The 18,833-nt window shown below is 43.1% G+C and overlaps 1 protein-coding gene across 2 annotated transcripts; it reads left to right on the top strand.

The window, feature by feature from the left end:
• The first annotated feature begins 2,406 nt into the window (after positions 1-2,406).
• SOD2 (superoxide dismutase 2) lies at positions 2,407-10,928 on the top strand. 2 transcript variants are annotated; one of them, XM_035538933.2, is made up of 5 exons: positions 2,407-2,539; positions 3,559-3,761; positions 8,086-8,202; positions 9,112-9,291; positions 10,411-10,928. In XM_035538933.2, the coding sequence occupies exons 1-5, from the start codon at positions 2,511-2,513 to the stop codon at positions 10,554-10,556; spliced, it is 675 nt and encodes a 224-aa protein (XP_035394826.1). In that variant the 5' UTR covers positions 2,407-2,510; the 3' UTR covers positions 10,557-10,928. The 2 variants fall into 2 exon arrangements, with proteins under 2 accessions (XP_035394826.1, XP_050565891.1); XM_050709934.1 differs by having other exon boundaries at positions 2,445-2,539; positions 3,562-3,761.
• The last annotated feature ends 7,905 nt before the right edge of the window (positions 10,929-18,833 follow it).

Genomic DNA, 18,833 nt, shown 5'->3' with positions numbered 1-18,833 from the left:
AAGGTGTTTTTAAGTGCCTTCCTTGTTCCTGGAAGTTGGGATGGGTAGATCCTAATGGCAACCAGCCTTTCATGGGAGTGTGGGGCTGCTTGCAAACTCTGGTACAGGCTGCTGCCTTGCCTCTGCTTGCAGTACTGAAGCCCGGGATTTTAAGGTGTTAATGTCCTCCATTGTATGCATAGACATAGCTGGGATCAAGTGACAAATGAAGGCAAATACTTTAAAGAAATACTTTGAGGAAATACTTTGTCTCACCTCTATGGGTTTCCTTTAAAAGCAGAGAGGGTATGTCTGTTTAACAGGTATTATTTAGCCCACCTTCAATGAATTATGCAGCACTAAAAATACCTGACTCTGCCTGTGTCAAGTTGTCAGAGATTTATGCAGTTTGCAAGGTGGACAAAATATGATTAAATGGGGAAAATACATGTAGACTCCTGAGGTCAGAAGGAACTACTGCAGTGTAGTCTGGCCCCATGTATTCAGTGGGCCTGTTCCGGTGCTAAGCCGTACCCCAGCTGGTTCTTCAAGGCTGAATTGTCTGTTGGTTACTCCCAGACAGTACTGCATGCACCACAGCTCTTTCCAAGAGTAAGGTTTACACACAGTCAATGTTCAGGCTCTTTTTTTGAAGAGGAGAAGGTCGGCTCTCTGGACTTACTTTATGGAACCTTTTTTCACCCCTTTCTAGAATTTCTACTTCCTAGTGGAGCATTAGGTCTAGTAGTCTCACCATTTTGTTTGGAAAGGTGATTTTGCTTTCCTATTCCTGGTTAATATTAACCTTTGAAACTTCTAGTGACTGATCTACTTGCTTTACTGTGTTCACATTGACATGGTTTTTTTTGTCCCCTCTGTAAATCAGTTTGAAGCACACTGTACATAAAAGGTAATATGTGAACAATTTATCTTGATCAGTCTTAATGGTTTTCAACTGATCACCAGTGCAATTCAGAAGTAGTGTATTCTTTTTACTGTCCTGTTAGGCTTTTTTAACTGCTGACTTCAAAAATAAAAGTCCTAAGGTTATGGCTACCAATAGAAACACTGGGCCAAGACTTGACCCTGATGGGATGGGATCCTCTTAGTCCTGGCCCTGTTAGGAAACACTAGTGAACTACTAGTCTGATAACTGAGTCAGTGAGTTGATCTTTAATCCCTTCTACCATGTGCACTGTTAATGCTGTGTATAGCTAAATCCTTTAAATCCAAGTAGAGGGTACTAAGTCAATCACTTGGAGATGAATCTAAATGTCTCCTACAGTTGCTTTTGTTAATTAGAGTTGCAATCTCATTACACAGAAGTAATGTCTTTGAAAAGACCAGCTTACCGTGAAAACACACTGATAACAATTTTCCTTTACTTTTATTTCTTGGGCAGTAGAATTTCTTACCTTAATCCCTTGTTTTGTCTACGATTCATAAAATGTTGATCAACACTTATTTGGCATTTTTGTTTTCTGAGAGAGGACTGTTACCAGTATTTCAGATAATTCAGTTCCTTACTATTCCGGAAGAAAGTGGTAAAGACCTTTTTTTCTGGAAATCTTGTAGTTAATTTAGTTTAATTTTAGCAAATGAAACTTTGTTTGTCTTCATTATGGCTGTGAAACTTTAATATCTGATTCATCCTGCTTTCTTCCAAGAAGAGAACATTTTGTTGAACATGTCTAACTGTTCTCTATCCCTGTTTATGGTTTTGCTATCTATTCTGCTCTCTATATGCATATTTCACTCCCAATGTATATTTTAATAATCCTCTATTTTTAACTTCAAAAGCAAAGAGTGAGTTTGCCTAGGAGCTAAGTGGTGACAAGCCTTGTGTTGTGAGCCAGAAATAGTTACCTGTGTCAGGAGCACCCGCTGCACCAGATCTGCAGCGAGATTTAACCTGTTAGCTCCCGGGTGCAGCACTGCTGTCTGTGCCCAGCTCCCCAGCCCTGCCTGTGAGGAGAAGGCAGGGAAACAAGCGGGGCACTGTCAGCATCCACAGGTTTGCTTATCCCAAGCTAGGGCACCGGTTTGCTGGAGAAGCTGGATTTCCTTGCTCCCAGGACTGCTGGGTATCAAGGCTAAGGCTATTACAGCAGTTTCTGCAGCAGAAGCACAGGCACCTGAGGTGTGGTTTGTTGTCCAGCTGTGGTGGTCGAGGGCAGGACTGCCTGGTGGGTACCCTACAAAGCATCATCTATCTCTTCTCCCTCATTTCCCGACCCTCCTTTCTCACCCCCTTCCTCCGTTTTGTCGCACCTCCCCTCCCGTGAGGTATTTCTGACACCGGTACCAAGGCAGGGGCACGAGTACCGTAACCCCGCGGGCCCTCCAGCCCCTACTCCCCCTCCACGTGCGACGAGCCCAGGCTCCCCTCACGCCCCCGACCCCACCCCGCGGCCGCCTCCCGGCGCCATGCGGCCCCTCAGCCACCTCCCCCGGCACCGCCCGCCCGGCCGTGAGGGCGGTCCCAGCCGTGCTGCGCCACAGGCGTAGTGCCGCGCCGCCAGCCCGCCGCCATGTTGTGTCGCCTCGCCTCGGCGGGCAGGTGAGAGCCGGGGGGGAGAGGCAGCGCCGTGCCAGCCGCTCGGCTGCGGCAGCGGGGGCGGCCGGGCAGCCCTCGGCTTCCGTGGCCGAGCCGCAGGAGGGCGGGGAGGCGGCGGCGGAGGGCTCGTCCCCTGCTCTCTCTTCTCCCCACCGCCATTTCGGGCGGCTGCTGGCGGTTGTTCCTCCCTGTCGCCCCCCGTGCACCCCTGCCGGGGGGCTCTGTCGCCTGGCTCGGTGCTGCCGGATCGCCATGGTGCTGCTCCTCGCCCTGGCCGCGGGGTTTTGTCCCTTATCTACGCCAAGGTCACCGGCGGAGGGGCCCTAGCAGCCGCCCTTCCTCCCGGCCCTGCGTGGTTCCTGTCGTGGGGGGAACGCTTCCTCGTGTGTCGTTAAAACGTGGGGTGTGAAACAGGAAAGCGGAGCCTGTGGTGTTTTCTTTGCCGGGCATCACCGCTTTCCACTGCCCTGTTTTCACGTCGCCTGAGGCTCTCTGGTACCTGCCGCGGGGACGGTGAGGCACGCGTGTTTCTGCTGGGGCGCACCGAAGAGACGGTAATACAGGACACGTTCTGCCCTGGGAACCCTGTGGTTCAGTTTTCAACCTTTTTATTTTTTAATGCAGAGACTTTTTGGATAGGGAGGGAGAGAGACTTAACAGGGACGTTTTGGCTTCTGCTTGTAATCAGTATTGATTAGTTGGAGCTGTACGTGTCGGTGTTGCTGCTGGCTTTCCCTTCCTCCCCCCGCAGGAGTGTGTCTTTGCAGTGGCTTGGAGTATGTGGTTTGAGGAGTGTCAGCTTTACCCTGCAAAGCCCTGTACCTGTGACCTTTAGGTGCATTCATCTTTGCAATTAAACCACAGAGTGTTATTGCTCCGAGCTCTTGAAAAATGGGAATTCAGCTTCTTTATCTAAGACAACACCTTGCGTATTTACAGCAGCTGATCGTAACAGTCATTTCAGTCTGCTGAAGTGTTAAAGCACTGAGTAAGACGTCTTCCTTCTGTTTTTTCTCTCCTAGAAGCAGGGCCAAGCTGATAGCACCTCTGGGGTGCTTGGTGCCTAGGCAAAAGCACACGCTTCCTGACCTGCCATATGACTATGGCGCTCTGGAACCTCACATTAACGCAGAGATCATGCAGCTGCACCACAGCAAGCACCATGCCACCTACGTGAACAACCTGAACGTTGCGGAGGAAAAATACAAAGAGGCACTGGCAAAAGGTTTGTGTATCCACAGTCAACAGATGAGATGGAAGCTAGTTTACGCAGATGATGTGATATGGAGGGAAAAAAAGGACAACTTCTTTCTACAGGAAATAGTTTCTTTAAACATTTTTGGATTATATATTTCATTCAACCTTGCCTTTTTCCTTTTATTTTTTTTTTTTTAATAAAGTGAAATGTTACTAGGATCAAGCTTGTGTGGTGGGCTTCAGTGTTGCTAGTAACTGGAAAGTAGGGTTAGCCAAAAGCCTGAGTACTACCCTCTGTAGCACTGTAAAATATGGAGAAACTGTATTGACTTGTGGATTTAGTCCACATTTACACTAGTAACTGGACCCAAAGACAGCGTCAATAGGAAGTTGCAGTCATTTTACTGAATAAATACTTCGTAATGAAAGGTACATAAAGTGGAATTTGTGCGCTTTGACAGTTCTCACATCAGATGCTTTGCTGATTCTTGTGAAGAAATCTTAGTCCTGTACAAATGGATATAAGGCAAACATCCATATGATACCCAGTGAAGAGAGTTGGATTTTGTTGTCAGTATGCCACTGAGTCAAATTAAGGGGTCATGTAGCTCATATGCCAGTGTGAGGAACTGAAATACATAGCAAGAGGTAATGGATTTTTTTTTGTTAATATTTCAAATTGAATCTTGAGATACACTGACTTTTGTAAAAACTTTACAGTTGTTTTAGACAAACCACAATGAAAACACATGAAATGCTTTTTTAAAGACTCCTTTCAGTCTTTAAGTTGGACTGATGAGATGAGAATGTGTGAAATATATGTATATATCTTTTTAAGGAGGCGGAATATTTTTGTTCTTTAGTAGTGATCTTTCTGAAGAGCTTCAGTTTATGTCTAAAAGGTAATTAGTTTATAGACTCACTTATGCCTTGTTGCTGAGTTGCTCCACAGTGTAATTTTGTTTGGGCTTGGATGAAAGTGTGAAAATTCTCTATGTCTGAGTAATCTTGAGCCCTGTAGCCCCTGAGAAATACCAGTGTGCTTGAATATAGGACGTTGATTACTTGCAAAAGTTTAGAGATTTTCAAGTGGCTATGTAAGCCTAAAAATAAACTGTGCCATTTAAATTCTAATGAGATTTGATTAAGAATCACGCAATCAAGATTGCTGCTTTGTCCTACCAGTGGTGGATCCGGGAAAATTGTCTTGCAGAGATTAATTATTGCAACTGAGGAGGGAAACAAAACTATAAGAAATCGGTATATCTACTGCTCGTGTTACTAGTGCTGTATAATGACTAAGGCTTCAGCCACTAGTGAAGGCAGAATTTCTGGTTGGCAGAGACATCTGCAGTGCTGTGGATCCTCTGAGGTATTTAAAAATACTATCAGTTGATAGGCTCTCATCACTTGGTCTTGGGGATAGTATTTCTAGAGGTAGAACTTAATCTTTCCATAAGGATTTTGCTGCCAGTATTTTTGCAGTGTATTGTGGTTGTCATGCAAATCAAAGCCGGACAAATACTTGCTTACACTGTTTGTGTGTGTGTTTTGGGTTGGCTTTTTTACTTCAGTGATAGCGCAGTATGCGGTGAGTGGTATTTTGACCCTCATTAGAAAGACTAGTAAGACCAGACTTTAGGAAAGGGCAGAATCTGAACTGCCGCCTAATTCTGTCAGCAATGTCATTCTTTCCCCGTACTTAAAAGTGAGCCCGGCCAAAACTTTTCGCACAGCATTTCAGTGTTAGGTTACACAACACATCTATTCACTATATCACATCTATCTCTGTCACATCTATTCACTATCTCTTCTGGATAACAGAACCTTGGCAATGGCTTCTGTTCAGCAATAGGAGATGAAGTAATCTCTTTAGATCATCTTTAACATGTTCTTAACCTATCTATATCTGTTTAGACAACTATAAAGCTTTCTTGAGCGGAGTCCATTTGCTTGTGTTGTCAGTTCTTCTGAAAATGAGTATGCACCTCTGTGACAGGATCCAGCATGGGAAGTAATAACTTTATTCCAGAAAGCTTTCAGCATAATCTGGTTCTGATTACTGGTTCATCAAAATGTGCAGGATTTTTCCAACTGAAGGAAATAACCTTGAAATATATTTTCATTGAAAATTTATGCCCACCAGAATTTCCTGTTCTTTTCTGACAGTTGACCTATGGTGCTTTACTTAGCTGCTCTACGAAGGAAAGGAATGACTCTTAGCAGACTGAGAAACTGAGCTGACAAGTCTCTTGAGCACTACCTCTAAGCTGTTTGTCTTGATTTACTGGATCATCCTGTGTGGCTGTGTTGAGTGCAGTAGGCTGGAGGGGGCCTTATATACAAGTAGATTTGAAGATACGTTGCAGTAACTTATGGGCAAGTTACTTTTGTCTATCACCTTTTACAGTGCCAAGTTCAGCAGGATGATTTTGACAGCACCCCAAATACTGTGTTTTAAGGACAGCAATCAAATGCTGTCTCAGCTTCATAGTGGTCGTGGCTTCTTCTAGGGCATGGTATCATAAACAATAATGAAGGTGTTTAAAATGTCCTGGGTTATTTTTGGATTCCTGGCTTGTGATATCGTGGATATGTTCTGGATTAACCTAGTTTCTTAAAGGCATGCAAAATTCAAGGAAAATGTCTTGAAGATGCTGTTCGACTGGATATGAGAGACATGTCTCATCCTTCACTTAATACCTGAATGCAGAAATAGTGTTAGTACTGGCTGCGTTGGATGCTTTATTCCAGTCCCGTCCCTGTCTGGTTTTGTTGCTCTGGGTATGGTTGTGACTGGAGTTGCAGAGGCCATGTAGTAGTTACACACTTTTTTAACTTACAGATATTTTTCTGAATGAGAGAAAAATCAATCTGTATTGCACTTGAAAGTGAATTCCTGTAGGAACAAAATTATTCTTAAGAAAATTTTATGGAAAACTGTTTTTTTCCTCTTAAGGAAACTCTTTACAATAACAGTGATCATTTCCAGCAAAAATTAAGTCGAAGGTGCGTGATTGTTAAAATAAATTACAGTAATGCTCAAAGTGTTGAATTCTGTATTTTGGGGAGATTTGTGAGTCAGTGGAACTTAACAGCTTCATCCAGATACTTTATTTGTATGAGACTTACCAAGGTCATTATGGTTTCTTAAGGGTATGAGGAAATGCTGAGAACATGGAATCCTCTATTCAAACCTTAGTAACAGGTGTGCTGCTGCTTTGTGACTTGTCTTCATGTCTGACCTAAGATGACTCATTTATTCCTATAGGAAGATTTCTACCACTCGTTCCTGAAAGTGAGTGGGGGAAACAGCTGCCTGCACCGGTGACTTACTCGAGAATGTACTGGAATGGTGGAAAAAGCTTCAAAAGCTTGTGCAATGTTCCAGTTATTTTAAAAGCCAAAATAGCATTCAAAACACTCGTGTTAAAATGGTGCAACGCGATTCAAAGACATAAGGCAGCAATGAATTCTTTAAGGAATATGACATGTTTTGGAGGGGGAGGAGGGATGTACAAGGTTGTCTGACCTTGGGTGGTATGAGTGTTATGTGCAGGGCTGGAAACAAGGGTTAGCATTACATGTGCACTGCTTAGATGTGCTGTGGATACTTCTAGATGGACTTCTGGTCTTTTTCTCTTGAAGTTAAAGCCTGCTTGGACTGGGGAGTTCCACTATATTAAACAGTGGTATTTGGAGGAGGGGTTTCAGATGCAGAGTTCTTCATGTTGAGTAAAATGTTCTGGGTCATCACATCTCTTCCAAAAACAATCAATCAAAACAGCCCCCACACCCCAAAAAAAATAAAAAAAAAAAAAAATTGGAGGGAGAGGAACATTTTGGTTTATGTGCTGACTGTACTCATCAACTTTGAATGGAGCACAAACTGTTCACCCTGTTCAAGATGTTTAAGTTTAAAAATTCACAGTGGGCAAATCAATGGCTTAAAGGGTGAATAGTGTTCTTGTCTAGTAATGGTAATACTGAGCAATTTAAAAGTGCTAAGTCCTTAATGCATTCTGGCTCTTCTGGTTGCTTTATTTAGCTGTAGAATGGCAGTAGATACTTCAGTACTGTATATGTTGTGTGAGTTGCCTGAGAGGTGCAATATTGGCAGATCGCATATAGGACAAGCAAAAGATAAGAAATATTTAATGCAGTTTGTCAGTGACCATCTAAAATATGAGTAACAGTCACAAACCCCCTTATCTTTTCCATAGATGTGTTAAAGGCTGGTAAGACTTGAAAAATGTTGGGTATTGGTGGAGGCCTAGTGGCGATTTAGTGTCTACTGTGGTGGTGATCTTTTTATTTGTCTACTTATTTATTTTTATCTTCTGCATCCCTAGGTGATGTTACAGCTCAGGTGTCGCTTCAGCCTGCACTGAAGTTCAATGGTGGGGGTCATATCAATCACACCATCTTCTGGACAAATCTTTCACCTAATGGAGGAGGAGAGCCTAAAGGTTAGTGCTTGTTATGATGGTTTATTGAGTCAATTTTAATTGACCAGCAGAACTGATGATATTTTTTTTCTTTGGAAGAGGCTAAGTCTTTATTTTTTTCAGAATTAATTTGCCTTTCTATATGACAATTACCATAATTCTGAGGAAGTCAGGGCGTTTTGAAAGCAAGGTAAAAATTCAAAAAGCTAGTTCTGTGCTAAATGTATTTAATTTCTAAAGCTGATTACATGTACGTTGCAAAATACTTGGCTATTGCTGTATATGTCCTTTCCATCTTCATAAGAGAAAATAGTTATCCAGAGCTGTGGTAATTAAGTTCATGTACATGTACTACTCAGCTTTAACAGAAAGGGAAGAAATGTGCTGCAGACCACCCAGCCTTAGTGACTGGATTTATGCTCCATTTTCAAGTAGGGATAGTTTAACAGTTAAAACCTAAAGGAAGAAATCCCTTTGAGAGGATAGAGGAGTGATAATTTCCAAGTGACCTGCGATTAAAGTTAACGGCCCTATAATAAAGATCTCACAAAAGCTGTTGTGGTAAACTTGAAAGTTTTCGAATCAAGTGTATATGCCCGTCTATAGACCGGTGGGCTTCAGGTGCATAAAATTTCAAAGCTGAAATTTCCGCTAGTAGTTCAGCAGTTCTGTCCTTTTCTGATGGAGCTCTTTTCAGGTGGCATTATCAGGAAAAGTGTTTTAAAGCCTTGCCTTTGTCTCTTTCTGTCTGCTTGCTCTCTTAGGCGGGTTGCGACAGGATTGTTAATTAACAATGCATCTATTTTGTCTAGCCAGTTCCTTCCCTCAGAGCCCAAGTGCTTCTGCTTCTCTTCTATTTTCAGGCAGTATCTGGAAGCTAAGATGTTAAGTACGTGACATTCTGTGAAGTTTCTCTGTTTGTTTTTAAAGGAGAATTGATGGAAGCCATCAAGCGTGACTTTGGTTCCTTCGCAAACTTCAAGGAGAAGCTAACAGCTGTATCAGTTGGTGTTCAAGGATCAGGCTGGGGGTGGCTTGGCTATAACAAAGAGCAAGGGCGCCTACAGATAGCAGCTTGTGCAAATCAAGACCCTTTGCAAGGAACAACAGGTCAGGTTTCTTTCCTTCCCCTCCACTTTTTGTAGATTTCAGAGGCAAGTGTACAAGATGGGAAAGGGATTTTTTAAACATGACGAAGAAATAGCTGGATAAATCAGTTCACTTCTAGCAGCAGTGAAAAACAGAGTTTTTAAAACAGCATTTGTAAACCAGGACTTTGAAATTCTGTGGAGAGCAATAGGGTTTACAGTCTGTCTAATCAAAAGGGAAATAGATGGGGCATACTGTGAAAGTGCTCTCTCTCGGACAGTTAGGCTCCTTTGGGCTGTTTCTGAGTAATTGGAGTAGCTTGCTTGTAAGAGTATTGGGAAAAATAATTCTGTTACATTTAGATTGTTTTCTCTGACAGGAGGTATTTACAGAACCATGGGTGTAGGCCAGACAGCAGCAGAGGGGAAGATGCATATAACAACTCTTGTCTTGAAACAGGGTACTAGGTTTAAAATGGAAGGCTTATAGTGTGCTTCCTTACTGTTGGTAGATAGTGGTGGATGTCAATTAAATAACTTATTATAGTTATAATTATTATTATAATAAAATAACACTTAAAATGGTCTGTGTGCTGCTTATCACTGGTAAAAAAAAAAAAAAAATAGTTCTAGTGTTGAGATAAACAGTGGTAAAGTGGGTAAATTTCACCCCTCCCCTCAATGAAAACTCCCCACTAAAAACCTCAACTAGAAAGATGTTTTAGTACAAAAGCAATGAAAGTAATGAAACAGTTAATAACTTGTGATTAAAACACTGGAAACAAGATATTGGTATGGCAAGAGATTCTTTTGTGGTGGTGTATTTCAGGAAAATACTTCTGTTCTTACATGTGCAAAAGATAAACTGTAAACTTTAAAAAAAAAAAAAAAAAAGACTTCAGCTGGTTTCAGTTCTGTCTTCAAGCCAATTCTAGGGCATTCATAGGTTCTTATCCTAATCACTTCATTCAGCTTATACAACGTGTGTGTGGAGAGCCAAAGGTAAAATGGCGCAATGAGCACCTATGTGCTGGAGAGCTCTGTCTTTCTACGGTTGAAGAAATTGGGTAGTAGCAAAATAAAACTTTATATATGAAGCATTTTTTCATAGACTTAAAGTTTTTATCCTTCTTTTCTACAGGTCTTATTCCTTTGCTAGGAATCGATGTATGGGAACATGCCTATTATCTTCAGTATAAAAATGTTCGACCTGATTATTTGAAAGCCATCTGGAATGTCATCAACTGGGAGAATGTATCTTCAAGATATGCATCATGCAAAAAGTAGAGTGGAATTCTTGCACAGACTACTGAAATGGCACCACTTCTACTTTGGTATCACTCTTGTAGTAGTATCTGTGGCTTACAAATGAATAGCTCCACTGCAGAAAACACTTAGCTCATCCAACAAAAACATTTCATGATCAAGCAAAGTGTCTGCTCGTCTAACCCTATGGAAGGTATTCCTTAGATTTTTGAAGCTTTAAATTGTTGTGCAACAAAGGGAGACACTTGAAGTAATATTTACCATTGCTTATAAAAACATAGCTCACCTTGCTGAAGCTTACTGAAGTAATGGATTTCTTTGTTGCACTTAAATACCTAAGTGGGGAGACATACTTTGTGTTACTATGAACAAATAAAACTCAAAAGAATCTTCTCTGTCTGTAACAGACTCTTTTTTGGTAGCAGCTGGTCCAGTTATTTGCTTTGAAAAGGGCTGGGGAGGAGAAGCACCTTCTGTAATTTATTGTATTACAGGCTCTGCAACTTTCTGAGAGATCAGGAAGATAGGTGAAACAGAAAACAGGCGTTGCTGTGCCTGCCTGACTTGATGGTCTTCAGTTATCCCTGTCTTTCCTGGATTTCTCGTCTGAGATCTTCATGTATCGTAGCAACATATTAGCTTTTGAAGTGTTACCTTGGGCAAAAGATGACAGTATTGGGACAGACTAAATCGTTCACAGAGGAACTGAATGACAGCGGGTGGTACTCACTTCATACTGGTTGTTCAAGTATATTCTATATATTCATCCTTTAGCTTTAGAGACTGATTGTGTGCCTCTGTCAAGTCTAAACTGTCCACAGCTTTGCTCCTGAAGCAGTAGTAACAAGTTAAACTTAATGCTTGAGACAGGGATGAAGTACTTCCTGGTATATGGGAGCATGCCTGAGAGGTCTTGAGAGGCAAGGGTTAGGGTGTTTTGGTTGCTCTGCTAGTTCTGTTGCACGTCTTTCAGACAGTGCTGGATGTATGAAGTACCTTGTGTGTAAGTTTTCTTTGAGTGTTCCCAGAATGCTCCTTTAAGTTCAGGACGGATTCTCAGAGAAACAAGGAAGAGGCTTGCATTGCCGTGGTGCTAGGCTGCTGTTTTGAAGTATCAAGTAGGAGTAAGGGGAGAAGTGTTTTTAAAAAGGAAATGCCTTTTATTAGGTGATGAAGGGAGATAAATTACCACTACCATAGGAACAGTCTTGAACCAAAACTGTGACTAGTCAGATATTGTGCGTTGCACAGGATGGCTTATTTTACATTTTAAATGTTTTTTTTTCTTTTCATACTTGGGGATCTTTCTTCTGCAGACCTAATTCTCATCCCAGATATGCAGCTTGAGCTGCTGCTGCTTAACTCTGGATTGCCTCATATCTTGTTTAAAACATACATTGCCATAGCTCTTGCACCCATGGTTTGCTTGTGATAGTGTGTGAGCAGTGATGAAGAAAAGTACCTCTACAGATAATCAGTCTGGTAGCTTTGACTTCGGTTTAAAAAAAAAAGACTAATGAAGGGTCCATACTCTTACTGTCCCAAGTCCAAAAGTCTGGACAGCCGGTTTGGAAGTCTTTATGGTGAGATATGTTCAGCTTTTCTTATGAAGCCTTGGTCTCTCTCCTCTAGTAAAGACTAGCATCACACACATTTTTCCTCTGGTAGAACCTTCTGGCAGAAGGAATTGTACTTCAGAAGGAATTGTACTTCCTAGGGGACATTTCTAATTAAGCAAAGCAAAAATCTTTGCTGTAATTATTTACTGGGCTGAGAAGTTTATTTTGGGATCCATCTTGCTACCTTAATGGTGCAGCTTCTTTGTTTCCTTCTAAGCATTTCAGAATGCTTAAAATCTTAATGCATCATGTAGCCCATAATATTCCTGATGCAAGACCACTGAGGCAAATCCTTTTTAAGGGCTTAATTAGGTACAGAATTGACTAATATTGCTGACAATTGTTAGGGGAGAAAGGAACAGTATTTACTGTAGCTTGTAAATCCTGTGTAGTTCTAGGTGTTAATCAGTAGCTAGCTATAGATATAAAGCTTAATTAAGCAAGTTTATTGCTGAATGCATTGGTGTATAAAGCTTATGCTTGTGCCGTTATATTTGTGGTTGTATTTTTTTTTCTGCAATTGGGTTGGCATCTGGATTAGTAAAGGCCAATACTTCAGTTTCAGTTGTCGGGTTCAGCTCATTGAGGCCCTGCAGATAAGGTGGATTGAGTTGGGTGGGGAGAGAGAAGCAGTGGCATTTAGACTTTTAGAGGAGGAACAGGGACTTCAGATGAGAAGAGAATCCTTTGTTTCTCAATTCCCAGAAGCATCTTCAAAATATATAGGAGGCGTGTTCTGTTTGCCAAGGAGTCTGCCTGAAGAAGAAGGAAACAGCAGATTATTTTTTTCTTTCCTTATTTGAGACTACATGATGTGCTGAAACACCATGTAGCAAAGAGATCCTCTTTAAAGGTGAGTGAATGCTGAGGCAAGGCCTTGTTGATGAGTGCTGTAGTGCATGTATTGGGCATCATCTTGGTACTTGCATGCTCTTAAAGAATAGAGAGATGAATGTGCTCTGGGAGGGAATGTTTAAGCCAAAAAGGAAGTCTACATACTTGAGACCATGAGGAGGCAAACCATGGAGATCTCCTCAAGCAGGCCCAGCTCTTGCTCAAGCTCTGAAGCCCAACGTGTGCTGGTAAGGCTTGGTTTCTGCTGTGCAACAAGTTAAGAAGAATCTTCTCTAGCTTACAGTCAGCTGTTGAGCTTGTCTTGATGCCTTTTAAGTCTGAAAGTAGAAAGCCCAAATGGAAGATAAAAGTTTACTAAACGTTGAAGCAAATATTAAAAACACTGAAGCAATGAAAATGATTCAATGCATATTCCACTGGCCAGCTATAAAGTACTTTTTTGTTCATTCGGGGTGTGTGTGAGTGCCTTTTGAAAGAAGGAAGGGCTGGTTAAGCTATCTTACTCCGAGCTTCTGTGAAATCTGGAAAAAGTCGTAGTGTTTCTTGTGACACTAGACCTGGAGTACATGCTTGTAATTTCTAAGTCTGCTAGCAAGGCTGGTGACTACCAGGGCAGTAAAAATGCATAAACCTCTTACTGATCAGTTGGTGTTCAGAACTAGCAGTTTGCATTACAGAAATTGCTTTGGAGGTGGGCAGGTCTGTCTCTCCCACGTGGGCTGAGAAACAGGAAGGTAAACAATTGCAGCCGATCTCAAATGCCATGTCTGAGTGGACAAGCCTAAGGCACACTACCCAAAATATAACCTACTTGCAGTTGGTTCTACTTAGAGCTTCCTGGCCCTAATGGTGAAAATAGTGTCTGTGTGTGTAAAGTTGGCTCTAGTGTGAACTGTGCAGGATCTCTCACATCAGTGAGCATGACATTATTTACAGACTTGATCTGTAGTACAGGAGCAGAGTTTGATTCAGTTAGCACTGGAATTAGGGGTCTTTACCTGGGCCACGCAGAAGAACTGCAAAATTGTATACCCACAGTCCCCCTGAGCCTAGCTTTTGTCAGTCCTTGTTTAACTGTGTTGCTTGTGAAGGTGCTGTGTATATATACATGGTGAAATTGTGTTTAGGTCACAGTATGTTAAAAGAAGAACTTGGAAACATTGTAAAGCAGGAAAAATATTGCAGTACCTAACCCAAACTCTCTTGGAAATATTCATGTATTGTGAGTAGAAAAACAAAGTGCATCAGGGTGATCTGATTAAAAAGTGCTGACTGGTGGCAAAGCTGCTGCTCTCAGAGGCTTGATTTGCACACTGTGAGTGGATTTCAGTGAGTGAACGTCTTTTCAACAATGGATGCAGTTGGATCTCAACAACTTTTTGCCTATGAAAAGGCACTTAAAGGCTAATGCGGGTTGCAAAGCACGTGCTTATCACCCTGGACTAGAAAAGGCTGAAGCAGGCTAAGGCCAGCCAAACCAGGCTCTTGCAGTCCCTCCGCTGTCGCTCCCCGTGGTGGGCAGTGCGCGCTGATGCTGGTGGCCAGTCCTGGAGATCCCGGCGAGTGGCGCCTTCATCCTGCTCTTGGGACAGGAGGGGTCTGCACGTGCCTTTGCTGAGCAGTACAGCGTGAAAATAGATAAAAGGTGTTTTATTTTTTTTATCCCCCATATTCTATGTTCCACCTCACATTTGTTTCACCTTCATCTAGAGCAAGTATTTTTTCAAAAAAAGAAAGGTAAATGCCAAACCACTCCAGAAAATGCCACCTGTGACTCAGCCTGCGAGCTGGTAGGCTCCTACAATAGACATATTAAAAATTATGTACAGGAGACTCAGTTGTCTTTCTGTTTTACATTCAAGAATTTTTATTATAGCAAAATAGGTTTAAAATGCGGCCGTACCTTCCTGCTAACATTTTACATTCCTATTGCAGTGACCTCTCAGAAGTTAATCATTACGCTAGTATAAAGCAAAAGACTTCTGTTTGTATTCATGTCTAATGCTCAGCAGACAAAATACTGGTAAGTTTATAGGCTTAACCTGCCTCTTCCTTGAAATGTTTTCTGCTTAATGATGAAAAATAATGTCCTTAGATTTCATCATAGCTTCTATTGTCCCTTTGATTTGAAAAACAAATCTGCTTTGGGCATCCATGGTAGGTGTGCATGTTTGACTGCAGAGCTGGAACCACTCCTGTCCCAGAGAACCAGAGCTGTGCTTTTCCCACTAGAGGGGGGTATGTATCTGCTTTATTGTCAGTAGGATTTCTGAGCTGAATTTCCAAGAGGCAGGTGGAGGAGCAGTTTATGTGCTCAGGCTGCACGGGAAGGTAACTATTTGGGCTGTTACTTCCACTTTCTAAATAATTGGGGTAACCACTGTCACTGAAGCTACCTGTCAGTAAGCAGCATGTGGGAGGAGACAATGCTGCTGTACAGAAGACAATTTATTTTAATAAAAATAGGCAAATATGTGTCTTGCTGTAACTAGAGACAGGCATGCAGAGGCTAGAGGAAGGTACTCCTAGTTAAAATAAAGATGTTCTGGCAGCCTCATCAGGCTCTAGCGATGTCTATGTAGGGACATGCATTGTCCATGGCATCCCAAATAGTCTTACAAACCCAGACATTTAGCAGCAGGGGACAAAGTCTGTTAGATTGCTATAATTAAGACAAGGCTGCAAAGAGTACCCAGCAGGCTACCTGAGGCACTGAGGTGTGCAGTTACAATTGTGCTGCCTCGTAAGGCAGTTGCAAAAACTCCACCTTTTCACTGGATCGTCTCACCTGAAGAGATGGATGAACAAATTAGCACAGGGGCAAGTGAGCACACCTGCTGCCTTGGGTGTCTTGGGATCTGCCAGAGCTGCTGGTGTTCCCACGTAGCCTTGCAATAGCACTGGAGCAGGGCTCGGACAGACCTGTCCTGCTGCAGCGTTTTTGAGCACCCCTCTGGATTTACGGCAAGTCCCTGCCAGGCAGAGCTCCCTGCAGCACAGCACTTGGGAAGCCTTGTCATGGGGGCCATGTGAAATGACTGGCAGGCCCATAGCTGGGGGATCCTCTTGCACATAAATTTGCAGAAGAAATGAAAGTACAGCTGTCTCAAGTTGGATCTGAAGGCATTAATTTCTCCAAAACTCCGGGGAAACCAGCAACTGTTGCTGGTTATTGCACTAGGTATTTGCAGACAGGTTGGAGGCTTTCAGGAACCAACTTCCTCTGGGCGAATTAGGCAAAGTGGAAACTGAAAAGCCCAGGTCTGCGTCAGCTGAACTACAATTCCTTTATCTTTATTTTTCCTGCTTTTTTTCTTTCTTTCTTCTGGGGAGGAGCCAAGCCTCTATGTCCTGGCTTCTCCCTACCTCAGCTGAGCCCTTGTTGAGCACTGCCTCCTTTAGGGTGAGCTCTGTGGTGCTTTTGTGCCTTGTAGCTGTGCTTGTTCCCACCTGCTGCTCCATAGCACCTGTGTGTTAAAGGCTTGTCCCTTAGGCTACTGGAAGCAGAGCTGTAGCTATAAAAAGTCTGAGCTAGAAGCAAGTAGCATGGTAATTGAGTTCACAGGATTCATAGGATCCTGGAATCGCAGAATGGTTTGGGTTGGAAGGGACCTTAAAGACCATCTAATTTAAATCCCCATGCCGTGGGCAGGGACACCTCCTGCTAGACCAGGTTGCCCAAAGCTCCATCCAGCCTGGCCAGTTATTTTTATCAGTAAGTTTGCAACGCTGGCAGTAGTGGAAGACAGTATTGCACAGGAATTCTACTTTTTTTTGTTTGTATGTTTGGTTGGTTTGTTTGTTTTTAGAGAAAGTTAAAAGTTTTCACATTATTATTGCAGAGCTTGCCATTGGAACTGTGGAATGCAGACATGTCAGAGGTCTGGAAACCAGAAGGTATGGAGAAGAACCATCTGTTAATTTAAGTGTCGTGGTTTTGAAGGTAATCCCGCAATTCTGAGAAAGCCTAATTTGTCCCATTTCAGTACTTGGCCTTGGTGGGAACGGGTAACATTGCAACCTCTGTTACGCCTCTAGAAATTCTGACCTGAGGCAGGGAAAAGTAAGGGCTTCCAGTCTGCAGGAATTTTGAAATTTGGCTGTGGTCAGTACTGGCCAGAACCAAAAAGTTGTCAGTATTTCCAGGAACCCAGGAGCTCCCCGGGCCCTGCAGCTGCAGGGGAAGGCTGCCATTCCTGCCTGTTGCAGCAGCTGTCATGGGCTTCGAGCCTCAGCCTTCTCCAAGGGTCATCCAACCAGAACAAAGCATTTGGAGCTCACCAAGGCAGCGACTAGGAAAGCTCTCCCTCTCCCATTGTATCTATGTACATCTGTATTTGACTAAATGCTTCACTGGGGTATTTCCAGCCACGCTCAGCCCTCATGCAGAATTCTGTCGAGTAAGAGGTGTGGGGAGGAGGGGAAATGCAGCCGTTCAAAGGGTGCATCACTGGGCTGTTTTGGACTTCGTCCTCCCATAAGAGACGCACACAGATGGCCAAGCTACCCCTCTGGCTGAGGAGGGCTTGCCACTTGGGTCCTTTGTGTGTCTTAGTTCATTTCCCAAACTGCTGAGACGAACTTGAGGTATGTCAGAAACAGCATACTCTTCTTCCATCTGGGTTCCCCCACCTCTACTTCAGGATTTCAGGCTATTTCAGAAGACCTTGGGTTTGACTGCAATAAGCCATATCGATGTTTTTGAGGAAGAAATTCTCGTGACTTTATGCCTATTTACTGTTCTGATAAAAGAATAAGGATCGCAAAACTGAAACTCTCACCTGGATTTTCTGGGGGGATGGAGGAGTATTATTTTTGAGAGCTAAGTGTGGGCTTGGTGTCTGTTTGCATAACTAAATGAGATAAGAACGGTGAACTGGAATTAGACTATCTGAGTGTAAAAAGCTCCCGCAGGAGTTTTTCCCTTGTCTTCATGGGATCCAGGTCAGTTAAAAGCAGTTCAAAGCCAGAACTGCTGCTTTTCTGTATTAGCTAGCTGGGAATTGGAGTTCTTCCTGAATTTTATCTTCAGTGTAAGTTGCAGCAGTTAAGTGATTGTTGTCCATCTGCTGGTACTTATTGCTGCCCCAACTGCATTCTCTCCAGCTGTTGTGAGACTGTGTGATGTACAGCGTGTGTGGCTGGCAAAGCCATGCTTTTCATGGGGCAAAGTACGGGTTATTAATTGGAATTAAATGTTTTTGTTCCAAATGTGGTTGTCTGACATAGGTTTTATGGGACAGATAGAGGCGTGGGCTGGTGATGAGGCTTTGGTCTTGAATCTGGTCCATGAAAGTAACATCTGCTTCTACTGGTCCTGGGGCTGATTTGCCTCAGTGAGCTGGATTTTTCTTCAGTGAGCTCTGATGTCAGCCTTGTTAGAAAGAAGTGTGCTTCCGTGGCCGTGGTGAGGTATCCCAGGAGCCAGCTCACGCTGGGATGTGGGAGCATCCCATCATAGCCCTCTTTCCTTTGCCTGAGCCCTTTGCATCAGCAGCTGGAGCGTCACAACAGTGCAGTGATCTCCCTGCTGTATGTGTTATTCCGAACCACGCAGGGCTCACTGTAGGTTTTGAGAGTAAAGTTCTCCTTGGCCGGCTGGGAATCTAACCCCGAGTTCTTGGAGCCAGCTGCAGGGAGATGCCTGGGGCAGGTCCCAGCACAGAGGCAATGATGCAGAGAAGTCCTCGTCTGTCTGCTGCTCGCCTGGAACTTCTTGCAGGCTCTGAGCTGGACCCGACATCCAAAAATCCCAGCCATCCCGTCCAATTATGGATCCTCGGGGATTACAGATTTGAAGGGGCTGACGTGTGTTTGTGCCTAA

The sequence above is a fragment of the Cygnus atratus genome, chromosome 3, assembly GCF_013377495.2.
Source record: "Cygnus atratus isolate AKBS03 ecotype Queensland, Australia chromosome 3, CAtr_DNAZoo_HiC_assembly, whole genome shotgun sequence".
Classification (NCBI taxonomy): domain Eukaryota; kingdom Metazoa; phylum Chordata; class Aves; order Anseriformes; family Anatidae; genus Cygnus; species Cygnus atratus.
The sequence above is the reverse complement of the archived record's forward strand: the minus strand, read 5'-3'. Positions and strand labels throughout refer to the sequence as shown.

Coding starts and splice junctions, on each gene's coding strand:
- SOD2 (XM_035538933.2), top strand. CDS start 2,511: ATGTTGTGTCGCCTCGCCTCGGCGGGCAG. Junction 2,540..3,558: donor CGCCTCGCCTCGGCGGGCAG/GTGAGAGCCGGG, acceptor TTTCTCTCCTAG/AAGCAGGGCCAAGCTGATAG. Junction 8,203..9,111: donor TGGAGGAGGAGAGCCTAAAG/GTTAGTGCTTGT, acceptor TTGTTTTTAAAG/GAGAATTGATGGAAGCCATC.